The following is a 23,430-nucleotide window of genomic DNA, read 5'->3' as shown; positions in this document are numbered from 1 at the left end:
TGTCTTTTTTTCTAATTAGTCCCGAACCTTTGTATTTGTGTCAATTCAGGCCTAAATCTTTTGCATTTGTAATAATTTAGTCTGTTTGGCCAACTTTGGCTAACTAGCGCCGACGTGAACTCCGGACGGCACCGATGTGGGGTTGAAGGCGCTGACGTGGCACTTTTTAATAATACTTAAATTATTTTCATTTTTTATTTTAATTTATTTTTTCCTTTTTTCTTTTCTTTCGTTTTCTTTTTTTAATTATTTATTTCTTCTTCTTCCTCCTCTAGCCGGTTGCCGGATCGACAATCGACCGGAGGAGAGGCCGGTGAGGGTGAGACCTTGCCTTGCCGGTGATGGGCGAGGTCAAGCTCAACTAGCCACGGCAAGGCTTAGCCTCGGCCTCGGCCTTGCCCTTGCGGGCCCTCTCCTCTAGCTATTCGCCGATCCGGCGACCGGTTGGAGGAGGAAGAAGAAAAAGAAGAACAAAAGAAGAATAAAAAAAAAGAAAAAAAAATAATTTGAAAATATTAAAATATCATTTAAAAAATATCTGCCTCGCCGACGACGTCCCCATCATCGCCAACCAACTTTCACGTGAGTGCCGGCTGGCTAAATTTGTTCGGATGAAATGAATTGGCACAAATGCAAAACGTTTAGTACCGACTTGGCAAAAAAAAAAAAAAATTGGGATTGAAATTGCACAATTGTCATAGGTTTGAGACTTTTTTGGTAATTTTTCAATATTGACATATAAGTATGAATGTAATGTTTTCATAATTTTTAATGTCTGAATAAAACCATGAATTATGATAGAGAAAGCCCAAAAAATACCTTTTTACTTCCAAAGAGTAAAAGAACACGCTCATAATTTATTAATCATATCGCAGATAAGATAGAAGCTAACAAGTAAAAACTCACAAAAAAAAAAAAGCACATCGTCAAAGATATGAAAGTGAGAAGGTCCCACAAAACTAGTTTAGATACAATACCTATCTTGAGAAAACTCATGATCTATGTTTAGTTTAATGTCAATTTTCTTTTTACTTAAAATTTTACCATCCAAGTATAATACGGAACTCCGACAAAAAACAAGTACAATACGGAACATTCCATGCAATGAATGAGCCTCATGCTAGTCATGTATGGACGATCTAAAGCATATAAAGTTTAATCTAAGGTTATTATGTTCATTTCTCTTTTGGGCAACAAAGGGGCAGACAAAGAAGGAGGTTTAGAAGGCACAACAGCTGATGAAGTTTTCCTAGACCGTCTTGGACAAGACCTTTATGAACACTACTGGGGGATAGCGGGCCAATCAGAAACTAGAGGTTTGTCCCTTTGAATTTCTATTTCTCGTTTATCATAAATGTTGTGTTTCATGCATTTTTTACATTTTTTTAGTCCACAATATTTTAAATTTGAAGCTTACAATGCTGAGATATAACTTCAAATATACCTTTTGATAATTTTTAAAATCTGAACAATATCTTGAATTATAATTGAGAGAGCCCGAAAAAAAACTTTTTTTTTTTGGAGCACAGCTCTTTTTACTGTCATAGAGCAAACAAACTGTTCCTAGGAAAAAGGCAAGTTAAGTAAACGACCGGCCTTGCCTTGCATCTATATTTCATTAGAACTTTGAGTAGGTGCAGTTGTTACACTTGAACTAAACAAAAGCCTAAGGACTTTTAATGTGCAATTTTGGCAGCCAGGCCAACGGTGGAGGTCAATGAAGAATGTCGAGAATTGTTTAGTGCTACGCTGAGAAGTCATTGGAAACGTGTTAGTGAGATCTTGCGTGAAGGTAGCAAAGCAATAACGGCTGGAGTTATGACCGTAGAAGGTCAACCTGTTACTGTGCTTGATGTTGCGGTTGTTTCCGCACAAGATCAATTAGTCGAGAAGCTGGTCAAGTCCGTGGATCTAAATAAAAACAATGATATTTTGGAGAGGGCCCTCTGCAATGCTGCTCGGGGAGGAAGAATGAGGATGGTAAAGGCACTGGTAGACAAAATTGATATTAAAGCTGAAAGCGTAGCCCTTGCCTTATCAATGGCTATTTCTTGGGCTCCCGCGCAAAAGGAGGTTATATGGTATCTGGCCAGGCGTACCATCCAGGTCCGTGCATCCACCTCTGATTTGTGCAGCCTTGTTATGGCTGGCCATTTGGGTAGGATTTCACAGTCGCTCGTCTTGTCTCATTTCCTTGACTCTTTACTTAGACTTAACCTTTTTGTTTGTGTCTCAAAAGACATAGCCTGCTATTTAGCTTGGACACGCCGCCAGTCACCAACAAACGGGGAAACAGAACTTGATAAACAATTGGGATATTTGGTGTCTATGATGTCTTACTTCCACAGTAGAGCCACACTCAGTTTTTGGGAAAAGTCTATCTCCAAATGTAGGTACTTCTGACACTTCTTTTGTTGGATATGTACAATTTAAGCAACTCTATCCCCATGAGATTCACTTTATATGTTACCATTTTTAGGTATCCCTCAATTCTTGATCCACACATCATTTGCAACCTCCAAAGCCATGGATCGAGGTATTTCTGGCAACCTACTCAATTGATGGATCGACATGACAAAAAGCATATAATTCAGAGCTCCAATTGACAAACAAATTGAGGCACAAGGACTATATTTATGTGTACAATTATTATCTAACACTTGAGGTAAGTCAATAATTAATATTTAAATATAATATTTGTAGGGTAGGTCGAGAAGTCTTATTCAATGTCAAATTGTCATGTAGAAATATTGAGAACTTTAGATTTGGACTGCAGGTCATAGAGGTTGATTGATCCTGTTTTCTAACATATTCAAGCATTATCAAATTTCATTATATGTGCAATTTTCATTTCATTATCTTTTTTTTTTGTTCGTCATCAATTCCTAATTTGTTGACATGATTCTTCTCCCCCCTTCGTGGTGGTAGCAATGCGTTCACGATATCACTCTTCAATCTTGCCACAAAATAGTTATAGGACACTGCCATGGTATCTACAGAAAAAGGACCTTATGTCATTCATGGGTAGAGTCTCTAAATTTAAAGTGTAAATTGATATTTTCAGTACATCCCTTGAGAACATAGATATTAATTTGGAACGGCTGTTTATTCGTGTATTATGATATGATTTGATTAGATTCAATTCAATTCAAAGTCTAAATGATATTACATCCTTTGGGGGAATATGAAAAAATACTCAATCGAAGGTATATCTATCGATCTGTTGTTGAACCTTCTCATTTCATACCAAAAAATAAAAAAAAGAACTCTTTTTGGGAAAATTACTTGTCTAATGTTTCGTGCAGCACCTATCATCAAAAGGATCGTAGATACGAAGTTGACGCATCAATGGTCTTTTGCATTTGGACATCTAGCTCTTTCCGAGAAGATGAAAATGGAAGCTCCCAAAACACTTGAGTTTTTATTGACTTCAAGCATTGTTCTTGACGCTGCATCTCGCGGAATCTCTGAATTTGTTGAGTTATGTCTTATATATTTTCCCGAGTTGATGTGGGAAAAGAATTTCACAAAAGAACTAATAAAGGAAATTGTGAAGGGACGTCATGTCGAGCTGTTTAGACTAGTAAACGCATACAACATAACTCCATGTTTGACTGAAGATAAGAAGACGAGATGCGAGCTGATGGAGGCAGTAGTAGAATGGTCACCAAGAGGTATGCCGGCGGATGCTGCTGGACCAGCTTTTTTGACACAAAGGGAACTTCAATGGTTTAAGGTCCGTTGACCTTATTTGTCTGCCACCCTTTTTCTGTTCTTCAATTTACAACTACATTAACAGGCGTCCTTTATTTTTATTTTTTTTAAGGTAGTGGAAGATAGGAGCCATCCTTCTTTAAAAACAATGAAATTTGAGGTTGGTTGACCTTATTTGTTTCCCATCCTTTTCTGCTCTTCAATTTACATTTACATTGATAAACGACCTTTATTCTTCTGAAGGTACTGAATGAAGATTGCAGCGATCCTTCTTTTAAGAGCCTGAAATTGAAGGAAACAAAAAAAAGGACAGGGAAAACATATTGGGAAGTTTTTGTTGCACAACGCCAAGATTTGCTCAAAGAAGCCAGACAATGGATGAAAGACATGTCATCATCTTGTAGCCTAGTCGCGACTCTCATCATTACGGTAGTTTTCACTGCGGCTTTTACCGTACCTGGAGGCTATGACAACAGTACGGGGATCCCGATCTTTTTGCAGAGGGGTTCATTCATTGTATTCGCAATTGCAGACGCCCTCGCTCTCTTCTCCTCTGTCACCGCCACTTTGATGTTCTTGGCTATCATAACTTCACGCTATGCAATCGACGATTTCCTCCGCTCGCTACCAAGGAAAATGCTACTGGGACTCACTTTTCTCTTCCTCTCTTTGGCCTTTATGCTGATGGCGTTCGGCTCTGCCCTTACAATCGTCTTGAGGGAACGACTGAAGTGGATTTATATCCCAATTACTTTGCTGGCTGCCTTACCTGTCCTACTGTTCGTAATCCTACAGCTTCCCTTGTGCTTTGAGATGGTCGAATCCACCTATTGGCCTCCTCTCTACCGACCCAAGAAGCTTTCGCAATGATACATGCTATTATTGGATAAGGAGACCCATGAAGATTTGGAAATGATCTCTGCTATTATTGGACAAGGACATGTGTGATTACGTATCCGTTTGCATTTGTTAGCGTGTGTAATGCGACTATCATGGTGTTTACTCACATTAAAGACTTGAAGTGTAACATCAGCCATACTTATACTAATGGTTAATGTCCGCTTCACTTGTACACCTTGTCACAAGGAACTTCTGATGTAGCGAGCCGAGCAAAACTAAAGTTCCCCGTTTAATAGAAGCAAGGGCTGCAAAATCAGTCTTCAACCCTGTCCTTACTTGCACCTCGTCCTCTCATCCAACTCTCTGGCTTTGAGCTCCACGATCTTAACTGTGTTGGCAATCGATTCTTCCCGCACTCTCACGATCCTCATGCTCCGCTTCTTCCCCACCGCGGCCCATTTTGTGCCCGACCCTTCGCACTCCCTCACCCAGCAATTGTACGACATTTTCTAAAGCAGAGAAGTGATTGCTCAATTGCACGACCATAAGTTGTGTATGAAAGGCACATGGGCATCGCTTGATAGGATGCGACAAGACGTTGCCTAATCCCCTTTCCAAATCGTCTGCCTTGGCATGAAATCGATCTCATTGACGGTATTGTTTCCACTTTCTCATAGTTTAGTAAATGTAGAGAAATGGAATGGACGTGAAAAATGAAAAGAAAAAAACAACTGATGAGACGGATTGCATGTACTTTACCACTACAATATTCACTCAATTACATCAACTTTCTCAAACAAAATTGATGAAGTTCGAAAGCTTCAAAAGTCATTCACCACTGCACCAAATGAGCCTCGTCATCCTCTCCAAATTCCTGCTTCTCCGCTGAATACGAAATTAAGGTGAACGGTTTATGCTGCAATTAAATATGATTATCCTTTAAAAAGCTTATTTAGATCGTCAAGCCATTACCATCTCCGATCTGTATGCAAAACCCCAAAATTTGCTTAATCATGTAACTAAATAGTAAAGAATAAATCATTTCGAAGGCACGATAAATAATGCCAGTTGACAACATATCACACGTGTGTGTGAATAAAACCCATGTTATACCCCAGTACCCGAGAAAAAGCAACTTCTGAGGCCAACATGAACGCTCAAAAGCCAAACAATCTTTTGCTTGGCCATGTTCAAAGTTTTCATGTCAAACCATCATCCTGCGCACATCAGCTAGTAGTTCTCACTCCAATTCAGTGCAAAGGAGCAAACCAATAAGCATACCATCTCTTCACCAATGGCAATGTCCACTAAACAGTATCTGGATAGCTTAAAATTACTTCCACTCTATCTAGCGATGCTTGCAACCGTCCAGAGTTCATGTTGAATAATGGCTCAGCAAAAATCATGGAAGTGGATGACCGACACTGTAAGTTCACTGTATATTACTTGATCATTATGCTTTGTTCAAGCAAAAATTTTCATTCATGAGCTCAATAGGTGAAAGGAACAGAACCTGTTTTGGTGTTATAGCTCATTGGTTTCTTCCGAGAGCAGAATAGTGGAATTGAGAAGGAAGAAACTTACCCTGGGGTTTCTGAATGAGCATAATCAACCCCACCACCCAAATCGAAAATCTACATCTGGAGAAAGTCCAAGAGTTGTCTTATTTCTAGTTCCAGATATACCATCTCCATGCAAACATGTGAAGAGCTTCGTCAATTAAATTCCGAGGTGTACCTTTGCTGTGGTTTCTAAGTGCCTCGTTATCGATTGAATTCCGGTGTCGCATCCGTATGTCTCAAGTTTTGTCTTCGATTAAATTCTGGCAAAATTGGTGTACTTTTAGTTGCATTTGAAGTAAAGTTATGGATTCTTCTGTGTTGTGTACCTGTGATATTTCCTGTCCAAAATTGCCACACAACTTGTCTCCTACAATAATTTAAGAATTTTGTGACAGGAATCTTTTTCGAGAGAATGCGCACGTCTTGATGTGTAGGCTCATAGATAAGTATGGGCCAAGTTTTGATAGTGCAACTCGTTTTCATTTATATCGCCTGAAACCCCTCAATGACATCATTATCTTAAGTAATACAACTTGAATACATAGCTTCATCTGACGGCTCCAACGGTCGAGTAACTATCCGAATTGACATGCCCTATTCTAAGGGTGCACTTGGTTGGGAGAAAACTCCATGACAAAAAAAACATTTTTTCGGAAAATCATTTTTTAGGAAAATGATTAGTTTTCCTATGCTTAGTGATATGCGACTGAAAATCTTTTTCTGTGTTTAGATCTCATTCGGAAAATGATTTCAATTTCATGACTTTAATTTGAAGCAAAAAAATTAAATTAAATTTTGAAATAATTTATTATTTATTATTATTTTCTTTCTTTCTTTATTGGCCATAGCCGTGGCAGCCACCAACCCAGAAAGAACGAAAAAAATAAAAAAAAAATAAAGAAAAAATAAAATATTAAAAAATTTGAGATCAACAATTTCAAAAGGTATTTTCACATCTTTAGATTTATGAATTCCCTTTTTCAATTTTATGCATGAATTTACGTTAACCGGAAAGTGTTTTCCTCGACTAAGTCGTTTTCAGCAAAATTTTATGCATGAATTTACGAGTGAAAGTCTGAAAAATTAATTCCCAAAAAATACTTTCACTGAAACAAACGCACCCTAAGTTATTAGCTAATTGAATTCAATTTTTGCACTTTTATGGTATGACAAAATTTTTGAAATTTAGATCGAACTGTATCAAATACTACATTGTGCATTTCACTTGAATATGCAGTTTTAAACTTCTGAGAATGCATTGCAAAATAGATTAAACGAACAGAGCCAAAGTAATAACCACACTAGCAATTTCGCTAGCATGTCTAGTGCATCTCCCCACTCAAGCAAATGCCAGTAACATAAGACAAAAATGAAAAGAACTTTCACAGAAAGCATATGCCATTGTACAGCATTTCTGAAAGCAAGGAAGGGAATGTGATTGCTCAATTGCATGATCAAAGTCAGTGTAGGAAATGCGCATGGACGCCGCTTGATAGGATGTGACGATAAATGCCTAAACACCGTTCCAAATCATCTACCTTTGACAAGAAATAAATCCCATTGACGGTGGAAGGACTTTTGTTTCTACACATATTTCGTAGTTGGCTGTATATTTAGCAAATGTAGAGAAAAGGAAATGTATGTGAAAATAAAGAGTAAAAACAGCTGATGAAACAGATTTGCATAACACTGCGATACTTCGCTTGTGTACATCGACATTGTCAAACAAAACTGATGGAAATTTAAAGGCGTCAAAACTCATTCTCCACTGAGCCTTGTCGTCCCTCCCTATATTCCCGCTTCTCCAACTGAATACGGATTTCAGGCAGACAGTTTATGCTGCAATTAAATACGAATATCTGCTAAGATAAAAACTCAGAATCTACAAGCCACCATCTACGATCTGAATGCAAAAAAAAAAAAAAAAAAACACTTGTGCTGAAGTCCATGACTCAAAAAGTAAATCCAAAAATTGTACAATCATGTACCTAAATGGTCAAAAACATGGTAAATAATGCCAGCTGATAACGTATCACAAATGCACGTGAACAAAAACAGCATTAGACCCCACTACCTGAGAATAATCAACTTCAGAGCAAATCAATTCTTTGCCTTAGTAGTTCTCATTTAAATGCTATTATGCTAGTAGTTCTCATCTCGATGCGGTTCAAAGGAGCCATCCAATTAAAATATTATTAAAAATTATCAACGTTAGTGTCAATCATGACATTTAGGACGGTTGGCAACCAAGTTGGTGATTTCAGACTAAAATTGGCCGGATGGACTCAATTGACAAAATGTAGAAATGTATACAACTCAACTAGCATAATTAAAAAATTTATGAATGAATCGACAGAAATGTGTTAAAATATGTTTCGAGTTTGAGCTCGTGAATGAACCCGACTTGACTTGAATATATATAGGCCAAATAAATGAAAGTTGGAAACTCACTAATGCATATTACGGAAATTGTTTCCGTTGATTGGAACCGTGATCAAAAATCAAAGTTGAGCGTGTTGGAGTTTGAAGAGATAATCTTCTCAATTTTCTTATTTTATGTTGGAGTTTGAAGAGATAATCTCAACTTTCCTATTTTCTGTTGGAGTCGTGGGCGTGAAATTAGGAAGTCCAACAAGGACTTGTTTTAAATAGTCCACCAAGATTCGGTCAACTGCCGGCACGTGTAAATCTATTTCGTGGGAGCCTTTTGGTCAGAGTTGCTAAAAATCGCCGTTTTATCGGTGAGTGTTGTGGGTGCTCAATGTCTTGGTAGTGGGTCTTGGTGTTGCATCGAAGTTTTGTTCGCGAATTGCATTCAAAAGACGCAGAATTTGACTGTTGAAGCCGATTAAATCTTATGACAAGTATTGTTAATTACTTTGTGAGATTAAGAGATATTTCGTGAAGAATTGTGGGATTAAACACTTATAAGTTGTTGGATGTAATTGGAGACAAAGGGAAACATAATGTTTGAATGACTGGGGTGTGGTTTAATCTATAGTGTAATTCATTGCTGATCTCCTCGTAGACATAGTTCACTCGATCAAACTACATAAATCTGATGTCCAAACTATTTTCTTATTCTGTCTATTGTATTGTTGCTTGCTTCGGCAATAAAGTGCAATAAATTCAGAATTTTTTGGACAATTCTCTCAATTAATGTGTTATGGATGATCTTCTCATCTTCGTATCTTCAATGCCAACCTTATGCCGCGTGCAATGTCTTGCTTGATAGGAACAAAAGAATTTCTGCTTTATGTGAACACGTAAGATTATTGTTTACCGCTAGTTTAGGTGAAGTTGAGGTTTCTTTTGAACTCGTGGCTGCTCTTTCTTGACATGTTATTTTTTCTTCCCCCTTTCCGAAAGAAGATGATATGATAGGGCATCTAAGCGGGTGTCCATTTTGGGACAATGAGACAAGTTTTTTTTTCTCCTGAGTAGTGCCGGACCGTGACAGCATCTCATTTCTGTTTGGATGGATACCTCATATACTCGCAAAGGTGCTCCGGAATCAAAAGTGGCCCAATACCCTAAATTATTGGGGGTGAATGAATCGACTGAAACCTGACAAGGGATTAGGGTTCTTCAATTAGATCTTTGAACCACGTGTTTTGTTCTCACTTACCGATTTCATCTTGCCAGTGAGCCATGCTAGATTTCATATAATAATTTAAGCAACATCGGGTATTCCGACGAGACAGATCGTTCATGGCACCCAAATGAATGAATTCTAAAGGATGTGGCACTCAAGTAAAAAAAAAAAAAGGTTAGGACACTCAAGTGAGTTACGTACAAATGTTATAGCACTTTTATTATTCTTACCCTAAAAGTACTTCTATGCTTTAGATTCTTACATGCTCGTGAGACGGTGTTCTACTGACTCTACCATCCCCAGGATCATCCCTAGCCTCCGAATCATTGGATTCAAAATCCTGAAAAGTAAACACATTTCTAGTAATGCGGCAAGACGTTGTATTCTCCCTTTGTGGATGCCAAAAGCATGTTATAGGAATTTTTGCAGGTTTCTGATTGCCAAAAACTGATGGTATCAAGTAATGACTAAAGTCCAACTACAATGATCGATGGCCAATTAAATCATTAACTATGAGTTTAAATAAAAAGTAAGTGGATTTTAATATGCCTTGAAACCTCACGGACTTTACACAATCCTAATTACTAAATAATGTGCAAATGATAGATTGGAGACAGTTAAGAATTTGCATGAGATTTTATTAAATACTCTTGGAGGCTATGTTTGCTCGATGCCCGAAGTAAAAGCTAAACTGCTACTAATGAAGATGATTAAAGAGCATAGAGAAATTAAAAACCTAACAAAACTCGATTGGGAAGCTTTTATAAATTAGGATGAGCACAGAATCAAAGAACCTAATCTAATTCGAAATCCAAATTCAGACTTCGACAAGTTCTTATCCAAATTAATTTGGACAAAATTGTCCAAAAAGTCCTAAACTCTTTAATTTTGCAAATTGAGTCCTAAACATTTTCACGTTTTTTCAATTAAGTTTATATAACTAAATTTTGGCTAAAATCGCTGACGTGGATGCAAACCGTCCTACGTGGCATGACCGGCACTTGAGTGGATACTTTTCAGTAATTTTTTTAGAATTTTTTGTTAATTTTTCCTTTTTGCCACTTTTCATCTTTTCATTTTTTTTTTTTCACTTTGGCCGGCAAGAGCCAATGGGCCCCCACTAAGCCTCGTCAATGGCCGAAAGAGGTCGTCGGCCTCAAGCGAGGGCCTCCCTTGGGCAAGGGATGCTTGAGCCTAGGCCGGCAAGGGCATCCTTTCACCCAGTTGTGCGGGGCGATGAGGTCGGCCCTTGCCTGAGGCCATCGACCTCCTCCAGCCATCAATGAGGATTGGTGATGGCCAACGAGAGTTCAATGACCCTTGCTGGCCATATCAGCATTGATCATGCCACATAGGACGATTGATTGTCACATCAGCAATTTTCTACCAAAATTATGTTGGGCGTTCTTAAGTCTCTCTCACCCCAAAAGTTAGTTCAAAGGACAAGGCTTTCATTCACACTTATAAACCGACCACCGGCCTCTTCCACAATTGCTGACACCTGAATTTTGATTTTTAGGAAGATCGTTCATTTAGCATAAAATGAGAATTAGTTACGATTCTCACAAAAATAATTTCTCATGCATTGCATATTTTTCATTAGTCATACGTGTCATTTACATCTAAGATAGTGATGAGTCAATTGAGCTTAATTTTGATAGGTGATGGGATCAAAGACTCGACCTGAAAGTTTCGCCTAGAGTTAGAGTGGGTGCTGAATTTGCTTAAATCAGTTGGACTTGTTCTTGGGCTCGATTCAATTCATTTAAGGTTGATTTGATTATTGAGGTTTTCAATTTAATATCCATTATTTAGAAGGAGTCTTATTTGAGCCCGAAGTAAAAACAAACCTATGATGGAAAATTTGAATGGGACGTAGATACATGGCTGCCGAAATTTCCATGTAGGTTTGGACCCCGATTTAAGTTCAATTTGGTTTATTTTATAAGGCCTTTGGATGATCATTTAACTGATTGAAGGCCAATCAAGCTTAAGATCCCATCTCAAGCCCACGAATGAGGATATGCTCGGCCACTTCCATCATCACATGCCTTACCCGAGAATCTGATGAAATTTAGATAGGTTGAGCTCTTCAAATTTCAAAACATTTGATTAAATTAGGACTCTTGCTTTAGGTAGAGTTTTAGTAGATGCGGAAACTCAAAATCTAATGGTCAAAAAGCAATCCTACTTGCGTTAGGAATACTAATCCTATGGTCACAATTATTTCCTATCTCGACTAGGATTGGTGCGCTAAAGTCTATAAAAGGAGCTCGCCGCACAAGGAAAAAAAAAAAAGGAAGGAGAACTTTCGGCAAAGATTAGAGAGTAGCTGAGATTCTGATTGTCTCCTTCGAGGTTGATACAATTCTCTTAAAGCCAAACCATCGTGCGCCTACTCCGTCAAGTCGTAGCCTCAAACTCCGCCGGTCCTCCTCCGCACACGATGTGACCTCACCGTCCGGCGTCGTTCTCCACCGTCGAGCAACCTTGTGAGTAAGCCCTACTCCCCGCCGATCAGTCCCGTGCATCATCGACCACTGCAGGAGCCATTGCATATCGAACTTAGCTGCTGTCCAGCTCTCTGGCGCTCCTGATCCAGCATTATACGAGAGTTGTTTGGCTTAGGTTTTGATTAACAACTGGTGACTAACCTATGTGTCACTTTGTGCAAGAATCTCTTGAAGTTTAGAAGTCAATTCAAGCTTGAACATCGGCTGTTTCGGGCAAGAATCAACGCTATAAGTGTGCTGGAGTTTTTGCATAAAAAGGTACTTTTTCTTTAGTTTTTTTTATTGCAATTCAATGCTCGTTAAATCGATAATTTACATGGGTGTTTGCCATCACATGTTGATTTGCAATTGAAAGGAATTTTTTTTTCATCAACTTTTGCTCAAAGCCGAAAACTTGTTCTGATCATGAGAATTGTTCGACCTTAATTGGAGGACCTTTTTTTTTTTTTTCCTCACATTAAAATTGTTCATCACCTTTTTATGACTTAAGGTAGATTGTGAAAAGGGTTTCATGAACTAAAAGTTGTAGTCTTGGGTACATGTACATCTCTTTGGCCGAGCCTATCATATGTCGTGGATGAGTTTACATCAAGATACTCACCTTTGAATCGGTTGGATGCTTGAATGCTCTGGGAAAGTGATTTCAATTCAATTGGAACTTGTCTTTTCTTAAATAAAGGTTATTCCTCAATGGTCGTCGAGTTGCATTGAATAAAAAATCAGAACTTTATGGCATGAGCAAGGATTTTTTGGCACGTAGGCAATCCGTTTGATCGAACGGTTTAATGTGAGTAGAGGATTAATCTTTTTCGCTACGTTGGTTGACTGGAACTTATCCATTGGGTGCTCGATCATAACCTCGTGTTGTTGATAAGAATTTGTGATTGTTTGATGTTATCTCCTCGTGTGAATAAAGATTCGATTAAATTGAAATTTTATCTAATTTAGCTAAATTAGATAATTTTTTACTCATGGATACATTTTTTTTTAGCTAGTCGTTATCTTTAACACATGCGAAACGATTTGGATGTTATATGTTGTTATCTTATCTTATCTCTAGGGAATTTTTTGAACACATTTGATTAGAGATAAGGTTTGATTGGATTGAATGTCTATCTATTTTTTTATGAGGATTATCTAAAATTAAATTTTCAAATCTCAAAGATAATTTCTCAAATTAAAAATGGATTGAATTTTTGGATGAGGAAAGGTGGATCCCCAATCTCATAATTTCGGCCACCCCTCTAATTTTCGAAATTTCAAGATCAATTAATTCATTTTATTTTATTTTTTTCATGCTTGTTTATTTTGATTTGTTATAAAATTTGCACAATTTTAAACAAACATGCCCACAACATATGCTCCCCTTTGTGCCCAGACTCGTCGGAAAAATAAATCGCACACCTTAGCCACGATCTCGTGGAATGGGATGATGATTTAGTATAGAAATTCGTATTCTACCATTCGGCAAAAGGGATGTTGTTTTTCTATACACATATCCGCATACCGGCTTGAATCCTCGAGGATGTAGCGGATAAAATCTCGCTCTAGCCTAGATCTTTGGGAATGAGAGGATTTTCGGAAAAATCAAAAATTAAAAGGTATATTATGGGCATTTTTGTTTATTTTTGTTCAAATTTTTGATTGCTTTTGAATTTTTTCTTTTATTATCGAAAATACCAAAGAAAATCATCCTCGAGGCGCTTAATATATGGTCTTCATATCACATTTTTTCAATTAATCATCGAATTCACATCGATCAATCAAAAATGGATTTTTCATGAAATTGGTACCGAAAGGGCATTAATTTTTTCAATTAATGTAACCAAGTCCCCGAACCCATTTTTCTCTAGTGCGCAGAAATAAACTAGTTCTCCCTCTATTTTATTAAGATTTCTAATTAACCTTTCGTAAATGATTAGTGGCGGCTCCAATTGAATATTTTTTCATGAATAAATCTAAGTTGCGATTCGGTAGGACTTGGGAGGGTCCGAATTAGGTTGATTGATTTAATTGACCCGATAATCCGTTAGTCTAATTTTAGGTCGCGACAGCTAATCGATATGGGATATAACCTCAACAAATTGGTCAAGTGAACTCAATTGAAAAAATGTAAAAATATGATTCCATTGGCACAATTAAAAAAGTTTATAACTGAATTGGCAAAAATACAACACATTTAGGACTTTTTAGACAAATTTCTCTATTAATCTGTTATGGATGATCTTCTCATCTTCATATCTTGAGAGCCAATCTCATGTGGCGTGCAAAGTCTTACATGAGAGGAACAAAAGATTTAGGCTTTATGTGAACACGTAAGATTATTGTGTACAGCAAGTTTGGGTAAAATTGAGGTTTCTCTTGAAGTAGAGGCTGCTCTTTTTTGGCATGTTCATAGTTTTTCTTTTCCCCTTTGAGAAAGAAGATGTGATAGAGCATCCAAGCAGGTGTCCATTTTAGGACAACGAGACAAGTTCTTTTTCTCCTAGAGTCGTGCCGGACCGTAACAGCATCTCATGTATGTTTGGATAGATGTCCCATAGACTCGTAAAAGTGCTCCGGAATAAAAAATGGCCCATGCCCTAAATTATTGGTGGGGGATGAATCGATTGAAACCCGACCAGGCATCTACCATTCAAAAGTGGATTTGTTTTGGAAAATTCCTAACGCATCACCCCATGGAGTGCCTATTTGGTGTCACTGACTCAATTAAGTATTCCAAACTTTTTAAATAATCAAAGCAATCAAAGATGTTTGGGTCGACATACGATATCATATCGATATGTCATGTGAATTAGGAACTAGATTCTTTGGTTTGGTGTGGCCTAAACTTCCTTTGAGATTGAACTATTAATTTTAATTTGCTAGACAGTATTGACTTTAATGTATGGACTCGGTGGACATTAAGATGAGAGCAACTTATGGATAGGAATCCAACAAATGTTTGTGATGCAATGCTTCACCTTTCTAAGCGAAAACCAGAGTAGCGATTCCGTGATTTTGTAGCGTGGTAGTGGCGAAAAGTCTCCCAACAGAAAAAAAAAAAAAAAAGTGAAGAGAATGATTTCCCCATATTATTTAGAAATTAACAATATAACGATGATCTACATCGGCGTCATAAACAGTTAAAAATTAAACTTTGCCCCCAATTCATTTAAATTGGTTCAGGGCTACTTAATTAAATCTCTAAAGCTTTTTACGTTTTGTCAATTGAGTCCATCACATAAATTTTTGGCTAAAATTTGCTGACGTGAACATCGGCCTTTTTATGTGGCATGACCGACGTTGGAGTGGATAATTTTTATTAATTTTTAATATCCTTTCCTTTTTCTTTTATTTTCCTTCTTTTTTTAACTATGGCAAACAAAAGTCATCGAGCCCTCGCCGAGCCTCGTCAATGGTCGAGGACATTGCCGGCCTCAGGCAAGGGACGCCCGAGCCTAGGGCGATGAGGGCAGCCCTTCGGCAGATCAAGTGTGGGCAACAAGGGCGGCCCTTGCCTGAGTCAAGAACCCCCACCGGTCATCGACGAGACTCGGTGATGGCCAGTGAGGGTTTGGCGACCTTGCTGGCCACAATAAGAAAAACAAGAGAAAAGAAGGAAAAGAAAAGAAAAGAAAAGAAAAGAAAAAAGTTCAAAAAAATATGAAAGTATTATTAGAAAATTATCCATTTCAGCGCCTATCGTGCCACGTAAGATGGTGGTTCACATCCATATGAACGATTTCCGGTCAAAATTGATAAGATAGGTTCAATTGGCAAAACGTGAAAAATTTTGGGACTTAATTGATACAATTAAAAGATTTAAAACTCAATTGGCAAAAGTGCAATGAGTTTCGGACTTCTTGGATGATTTTCCTAATTAATCTGTACGTCGGTTCTTGTTTACGACTAGTTTGGGCAAAGTTGAGGTTTCTTAATTAATCTGTTTGGCTGCTCTTTCTTGACATGTTGATATTTTGTCTTTTCGCCTTTGAGAAAGAAGATGATGTCATAGAGCATCCAAGCGGCTGTCCATTTTAGGATAATGAGACAAGCTCTTTTTATCCTACAGTCGCGACGGACCGCGACAGCATCTCATTTATGTTTGGAATGGATACCCCATAGACTCGTAAAAGTGCTCCGGAATCTAGAGTGGATCAAGCCCTAATTTATTAGTGGGGGATGAATCGACCGAAACCCGACTAGTGACTAAGCATCTCCCGTTCAACCGTGGATTTGTTTTGGAAGAGTCCTAACGAATTATGTGGAATGCTGATTTGGTGTCTCGGACTCAATTAAATATTTCAATCTGTTTAAAGATTCGAAGCAATAATGGTTGCTTGGTTTGATGTTTGATATCGTATCGATATGTTAGGTGAAGTATGAATTGGACTCATTGGTTTGGTGTGACCGAGGCTTCATTTGTGATTGAACGATTAATTTCAATTTGCTAGATAGTATGATGTAGAACATTTGGCAAATGCGTATATGGAAATCTTCGAGTGTCATACGAATGTGCAAACTATCAAATCAAAGGGGATTGCGAGATCAAGTATTTCGGATGCGTTTTGAAGATTCGTGCGATTATTGCGAGATCAAATATTTCGGGTGAGTTTTGAAGATTCACACGTTTTCCTTGATTATTGCGAGATCAAAGATTGTCAATTGCGTTTTGAAGACTTTCCCATTTATGAATATCTTTTCCTTAATTTTTGTCATTTGATTTTAAGTATTTGATCATTTCCTAAAAGGCAACCTCCCGATAAATAGGCACCTAAGTCATTATAAGGGATCATCCCGCAGAATAAACATTTATCCTTTGAAATCATTTTCCAATTATCTCTTCCGTGCATCACAGTATAGACTCAAATGTATGGACTCGATGGATATTAAGATGAGAACAACTTATGGATAGGGATCCAACAATTGTTTGTGATGCAATGCCTCACCTTTCTAAGTGCTAATCAAGGCTTCGGTCCATCACAAGCTACGACCGGCAAACGTACGCCGAGAAGACAATGATTGACGCGCATCCAACAATCAGAAGACAATGATTGTCGGGACCGAACAACCGGAAGACAATGATCGTCGGAATTATCCCATTATGTGACCACTCAGGCACTTCGACAACCAACCAGTTCATTTTTTGGATTTAGGTCGAATGTTCACGCTCGCATGTTCAAATACTTGACCCAAGGCCATTTTCGTGCAAAAACATGCAATTTTATCTCATACGTGGTCACATGAATGCGCAATTTATATCGATTGACAAATCAAGTAATTTGGGGTGATTAACCTCTAATCGGACCCCCACGGCAATCAACAGCCAAACCGGCACTCACGGCCAACAATTCAATAATTCAATTAATCAATTGCAGCCGATCGATTATTAATCCCAATTTCAATTCCAATTGCGCACTCGTCTCTAACTTATCGCTCGCTCGCGATCAATCAATGCAATCAGTCAAATCAATCAATTCTAATTAGGCATGAAATCCTAACTAATTAGACTAACTTAACCAATTAGGGCCATTGAACCTAAACCAAATTTCTAACCTAAACCGGCCCTAATCGAGCTACCTAAATACCTAATAATATAATTAAACTACGATCCACGCAATTAGCGTCCTAACCAAGAGTTAGGGGCTAACTCACAATTTTAATAGCTCGGGCAGTCTCAACTCGAGCGGCAACGACACGAACTCGGCCCAGCCGGTACGACGATTGGCGATCCTTGAAAATTCCTCGGCACCAACTTTGGACTTGATCCGGAAATTTGGCCCATGCTTTTGGGTATCGGCCCAAATTATCGGCCCACTTGGCCCACGGACTTGGCACGCAGCCCAGGAATAGTAGTACACGGGTCCGGACACACGAGCACAATTTCTCGGCCACTCGGCCTAGGATCTCGGCCAACTTGGCCCATGATCCTGGCTCACGGCCCGGGCTCTCGGCCAACTTGGCCGGCCCACTCTGCCCACTCGCCAGGCACACGGCCCAGCTCACGGGCCTGCGGAATAGGGCAGAGCACGGCTGGGGAGGCTTGAACCGGGACCGTGATGGCTCTTCCGGCGGCTTGCGGGCTAGTAGCGTGTGGTGGAAGACTTGAGGGGACGTCGGAGGATGTGTGGGTGGTCGGAGGTGGTTCACGGTGGCCGGAGAGAGCTTGGACAGCAGCAAATAGAAGCTGTAGCAGGCCAAAAACAGAGCAGAACAGAGGCGTTCGGGGTTGATCGGAGGAGGTTCGGGTGGTCCAAAGGCTGGGGGAAAGGTTGGCCAATATCAGGGGGTCTTCGGGGAAGCTTCAGGTGGCGGTGACGGCGCCGGCGGACGGCCGGAGGCAGCTGAACAGCGGCTGTACAGAACCGGGTGCAGAAAACAGGGGCAGCGGTTCAGAAACAGGGGAGGCTGGCCGGGGCTCAATCCGAGCTCTACGAGCGGCGGCCGGCTTCCGGTGGCTCCGTGGGACAACTAAAGGTGGAGGAAGATGGTTTGGCGTGGTCGGCGGCCAGTGGGTGCAGCTCAATCGCGGCGGAGAACGGCTGAACAGTGGCTCGGCGCAAAACAGGGGAAGCTGCGCCGAGGTGCTGTTTTGGGCTGAATCGCGGCGGTCCGGCGAGGTACGGGCGGCAAAACAGAGTTGAGAGGGTTGTGGGAGGGCGGAGGACAAAGACCCGGTGGTTGGTGGCGGTCCGAGGCGGTGACAAAGGCGGCTAAAGCTCGGACAGCCCACTAACCCCAAAACAGAGCACAGGGGGCGCCGGGGCTTCTGTGGGCTGCTTGCGGCGGTGAACGGCGGTCGGACGGCGACCGGGAGGTGGCGACGAGGGAGGCTGGTGGTCGGAGGTGAAGGCTTGGGTCTGTGGTCGCACAAAATCGCCGAGGGAGGAGGCTGTTCGGTGGGGGAAGTCGCGCGAACAGGGGGGAAAAAGGCAACGGGAGAGAGAGAAGGGAGGAGAGAGAGAGAGAATCACGTGGCTTTGACTGAGGGGGAGGCTGAATTGACCAAAAGTGGGGCCCACCATCTCTTCAAAATTAATGATTTTTATCTCACATAAATAATATCCAAGGGCAGTTCCGTAATTTGACAAATCGGGACTGATCGGATTTTTAACTCAACCGATTGGGAATAAAATGTGGATTTTCACGGGCTAGGTTCTATTCGGAAAAGTTTAGGCGCGAGGATTAAAATCCTAAGTCGCGGTGACCACGATTTCGAGACCCAATCAAAATCGAACGACAAATCGGGAAACGTCCAAAAATCGTCACTTATATCCTTGCGAGCCAAAATTTGCATCGACTAACATTCAATTTTTCTTCCTTTTTATTGAATTCGGGCAAAATACAAAATTCGAATTTCCCGGGCGTCACATGTGGAGTTGTTTAGACTAGTGAACTCATCCAACACATTTCCATTATTGACTCACGATATAAGGAAAGAACTACTGCAGAAAGTAGTAGAACGGTCACCAAGAAATCAACCGACAGATGTTTCTGGAGCACCTTTTCTTATGCAGAGGGAACTCCAGTGGTTTAAGGTCGGTTCACCTTATTTGTTTACCACTCATTTTGTGCTGCTTAATGCGTATTTACATTGATAGGCATCTTTTGTTTTTCTGAAGGTACTGGAAGCTACGAGCGATCCTTCTTCTAAAAGGGAGAAATTTTAGGTCAGCTCCCCTTATTTTGTTTGAAACACTTTTGTGCGTTTGTAGTTGTATTTATATTGACAGGCTTCCCTAATTTTTCAGAAGATGCTGCCAGATAGCATCAATCCTACTTCAAAAAGTCGGAACTGGGATGATTTCGTAGAAAATCGCAAACCATTGCTCCAAGTGGCAGGGCAATGGATGAAGGATAGATCAGAATCTTGTATCCTCGTCTCGACTCTCATCATCACGGTAGCTTTTGCTGGGGCTTTCACAGCACCAGGAGGCAATGACAGCAGTACAGGGATGCCAATCTTTTTGAAAAAGGGCTCCTTCATGGTATTCACAGTTGCAGACGCTCTCGCCCTCTTCTCCTCCGTCACCGCCACCTTGATGTTCTTGGCTATCCTAACGTCACGCTATCTGGCAGAAGATTTCCTCAGCTCACTGCCAACAAAGATGATATTGGGCCTCACTTTTCTCTTCCTCTCATTGGCCTTTATGCTGGTATTATTCAGCTCTGCTCTTACCCTCATCTTGAGCGAGCAACTGACGTGGATTTACGTCCCGATTACTTTCTTGGCTGCCATCCCTGTCGCATTGTTCGCAATCCTACATCTTCCCTTGTATTTTGAAATGATGGTATCCACCTATTGTCCTCGCCTCTATCATCCCCTGAAGCTCTGGAAATAATGCTGGCTTATTAGGGGACGAGGACTTTTGTGGTGATCTTTGTTTGCACTTGCTACTGGGCGTGACTTGCGAATATTATGGTGTGTACTAATGTTTTAAGACTTTTAAAGAGTGACGTCAGCCATACTTATACTAGAGTTTAATGTATGCACACCCCTTGTCTCAATGTGTTATTTGTATGCTTCATTGCTCTTCGTCGTATTAAAGTGAACCTAATTTCTCAAAGATTCAGCAAAGTGGCCATCGATATTTGATAGGTGTTCATCCATTCAAATAACGCAACGATCCATACAAATTCTGCCTTACTACGCTGGCCATCGATCTCGCTGTGCTCTGCTTCTTCGCCGCAGCATCACTCTCTGCGCCCAACCCTTCGTGCTCCGTCACCAAACAACCATGCACGGTCCACATCAGCACTAACACCACCAACTCCATCAGCAAGAAAAGCCATCAAAACCCGGCACTCTAGCCTCACCCGGACTTTAGCCTCTTTTGGGTCTTTCTGCGACCTCGTCAGCAAAAGGATTGACGTTTCTTTGGTGAGCAGAGTAGCACCAGGACGCCGAGCACCTGGCCAGACAACGAAGCGAGGAGGATCGAGACATGGGTCATGAAACAGAAGCCCATGAAAGAGGAGACGAGTGACATGGGCGATATTATGAGGAACACGAGGCTCAGCAATGTTGGGGTATTCTGAGGAGGGATATGGGAGCGCAAGATGCTACGGAAAGGATGAACAGGATGAAATTTAAGCAATGGAGCAAGAGATTCTGGAATGAGCAAGAACTTACTCAACTTTATGGAAAACATTTTCTTGTTTGTTTGTGGGGTCTGCTTGGTGTTAACACCTAAATTTGTGGCCAAAGATTTGTTTAAGGATTTTGGAAAAAATTCAATTTTTCTTTATAAACTGTTGAATTCTTGCATATGGACTATGTAGGCATTTAGTATGGCGTTGACACGTAAATTTTTGTGGACAGATCGTCTTTGTATTTCTAGAAGAAAATTAAGGATTGAACTCACTAATGACATTGAAATTTGACCCTTAGCCCACAAAAGTTCACATCAGTGGATAAGCTCTGTGAAATAGGCTATTTTCAGGCATAAAAAGTTCAAGACGAGAGGGTTATCCGTTGTCCCCAAACGACTGACATTGCAAGATGAGGAGAAACATACTAGAAATTATCGAACTGGTCTACCACTTAGATTTCAAATGGGACCAAATACTTTCAATAGAGTCGAGTTCGAGTCCGTGGGGATTTCTACAATGAATTGGATGAGGGCCTGTTACCCCATTCTTGGTGTTTGGGATATGGAAAAAGTTGAGCCTGAAGCTCAACTTGAGGGCCTCTAGATCTAAAATCCTTGGTTTTTCAGACTTGGAGTCATTTCATGCAGCGACTAGGAAGAAATTTAAGGGATTCCAGATGTATTTTTGTTCAAGTTTGACCACGGATAATCAAGAGGACAAACCGGCCAAAAAATTGATTTCTGAGGCTAGAATTTTTGTGTTGAATCAGTTTCAAGAGCCTTGCATAGTCGACCTGGTATGCCCCTTTACATGTGTTATCTATCTTCTAAAGCTTGATGAATGGTATATGGGACTACAGACGAAGCTTAGATCATTTAAGTTTGAATCTTCGTGTGAACCATGAGAATGCTTAGAACTTGATCCATGTATTGTTGTTGATTGAGCTGAGTGGCTCTAGGCGAATTCTTGATCTAATTTTATTTGTGTTATTTTGCACTTTGGGATCTTATTTTTCATAAATATTGTTCCATTCATGTTTTATTATATCTCTTATTCCGGATTTGTTCTTAATGTTGATTACGAGTCGAGATTGAAGGCCATTAACAAGGCTTAGAGAAATTGGTTTGGGAAATCTAATGCACACCAGGGGCCCGACGAAATGTCCAAACCAATATTCAATCTTGAAAAGGTTGATTCGAGGTTTACTAATGTGATATTCATGTTTTGATTTTTGAGTTGGTTCATGTTGATGTAAACAAGCAATAGTTTGGTTTAATGAATTAAAATCAGGTTTCAGGTTTCATCTCATGAAACCTACATTTCGAAACTTTTTTTTTTATAAATCTGAAGAAACCTCCCCTATGTGCTATGCATTCCGAAATCTGCTAATCGTTCGATCGATCCAATTTTTTGGCATTTTACTCTGAAATAATAATCCCAACTTATCTCATTCATGCAAATGCTTTTTCTCTATCTCTTCCATGTCTTTTCATGTTGAGACACCTAGGAGGGGCCGAAGGGCCATTCCGGGATGATGGGAATCCGAACTCTCGAGCACACTCCAGTTCGAATTCGGATGTTTGAGTTTCTTTTTCCTGGATCTTTCTCTGTAGTCCGTGGTCTCCTCGACCCAAAAATAAACAATGGCGTCTTCCGCTCCTCGAGCCTTCTCTCTCGAGCGTCGGGGAAAGAATAGAGTGACCCCTTTTTTTCCTCCTACTTGTGCCGCCAGCCTCAGCAAAAGAAGAGGTTATTTCTTCTCTAGGGTATTGCATGATCGTGTCAAGTGATGTGATGTCGAAGAGTGAGAGTTCACTTTCTAAATATGGTACTAGTCCTTGTGCTGTGCTAGCTAGGAGGGGGCCGAAGGGCCATTTCGGGCTCCGTTGGTCCGGGCCCATTTCTTTTTGTAAGTTAATCTTAATTTTTTTGCTAGTTTTTCTCGATTTGTAAAAATAATAAAGAGTTGAGTAAGAGAAATATAATGAAAATACACTCACTCAATTAAGCCAAATTTAAATACGACTATATCTTCTAGTAATTTGAAAAAAGAAAATTACACGTAATAGTGCCCTAATAACAACTACACACAAAAGTACATCGAGGAGAATGTCCAACAAAATTTGATATC

At 39.9% G+C, this 23,430-nt stretch overlaps 3 protein-coding genes and 1 long non-coding RNA gene across 7 annotated transcripts in view; 3 read left to right on the top strand and 1 right to left on the bottom strand.

The window, feature by feature from the left end:
* Window positions 1–23,430, top strand: part of LOC115746690 — a 39,407-nt gene that overhangs the window by 1,367 nt on the left and 14,610 nt on the right. The window lies entirely within an intron of this gene.
* On the top strand, window positions 1,539–4,786 carry LOC115746692. 2 transcript variants are annotated; one of them, XM_048277808.1, is made up of 4 exons: window positions 1,539–2,389; window positions 2,480–2,536; window positions 3,306–3,736; window positions 3,831–4,786. In XM_048277808.1, the coding sequence occupies exons 1-4, from the start codon at window positions 1,819–1,821 to the stop codon at window positions 3,855–3,857; spliced, it is 1,086 nt and encodes a 361-aa protein (XP_048133765.1). In that variant the 5' UTR covers window positions 1,539–1,818; the 3' UTR covers window positions 3,858–4,786. The 2 variants fall into 2 exon arrangements, with proteins under 2 accessions (XP_048133765.1, XP_030538432.2); XM_030682572.2 differs by having other exon boundaries at window positions 3,827–4,786.
* LOC115746694 overlaps window positions 7,677–23,430 on the bottom strand; it is a 36,513-nt gene continuing 20,759 nt past the window's right edge. For 2 of the 3 annotated variants that reach the window (XM_030682577.2, XM_048277819.1), the window contains one exon: window positions 7,677–7,975. Coding sequence is in view for 1 of the 3 variants with exons in the window: in XM_048277819.1 (XP_048133776.1) it covers window positions 7,951–7,975 (25 nt within the window). In the remaining 2 variants the exon portion in view is untranslated. The remainder of the gene's footprint in view (window positions 7,976–23,430) is intronic. The other variant, XM_048277817.1, reaches the window with a different exon arrangement.
* Window positions 19,575–20,799, top strand: LOC115746693. The gene is made up of 3 exons (XR_007198193.1): window positions 19,575–19,744; window positions 19,829–19,876; window positions 19,958–20,799. It is a non-coding gene; the product is annotated as an uncharacterized LOC115746693 (long non-coding RNA).

The sequence above is a fragment of the Rhodamnia argentea genome, chromosome 4, assembly GCF_020921035.1.
Source record: "Rhodamnia argentea isolate NSW1041297 chromosome 4, ASM2092103v1, whole genome shotgun sequence".
Taxonomy (NCBI): Eukaryota; Viridiplantae; Streptophyta; class Magnoliopsida; order Myrtales; family Myrtaceae; genus Rhodamnia; species Rhodamnia argentea.
Note: the sequence above shows the minus strand (reverse complement) of the source record. Positions and strands in the feature narration are given on the sequence as shown.

Coding starts and splice junctions, on each gene's coding strand:
- LOC115746692 (XM_030682572.2), top strand. CDS start 1,819: ATGACCGTAGAAGGTCAACCTGTTACTGTGCTTGATGTTGCGGTTGTT. Junction 2,390..2,479: donor GGAAAAGTCTATCTCCAAAT/GTAGGTACTTCT, acceptor TACCATTTTTAG/GTATCCCTCAATTCTTGATC. Junction 2,537..3,305: donor CTCCAAAGCCATGGATCGAG/GTATTTCTGGCA, acceptor TGTTTCGTGCAG/CACCTATCATCAAAAGGATC.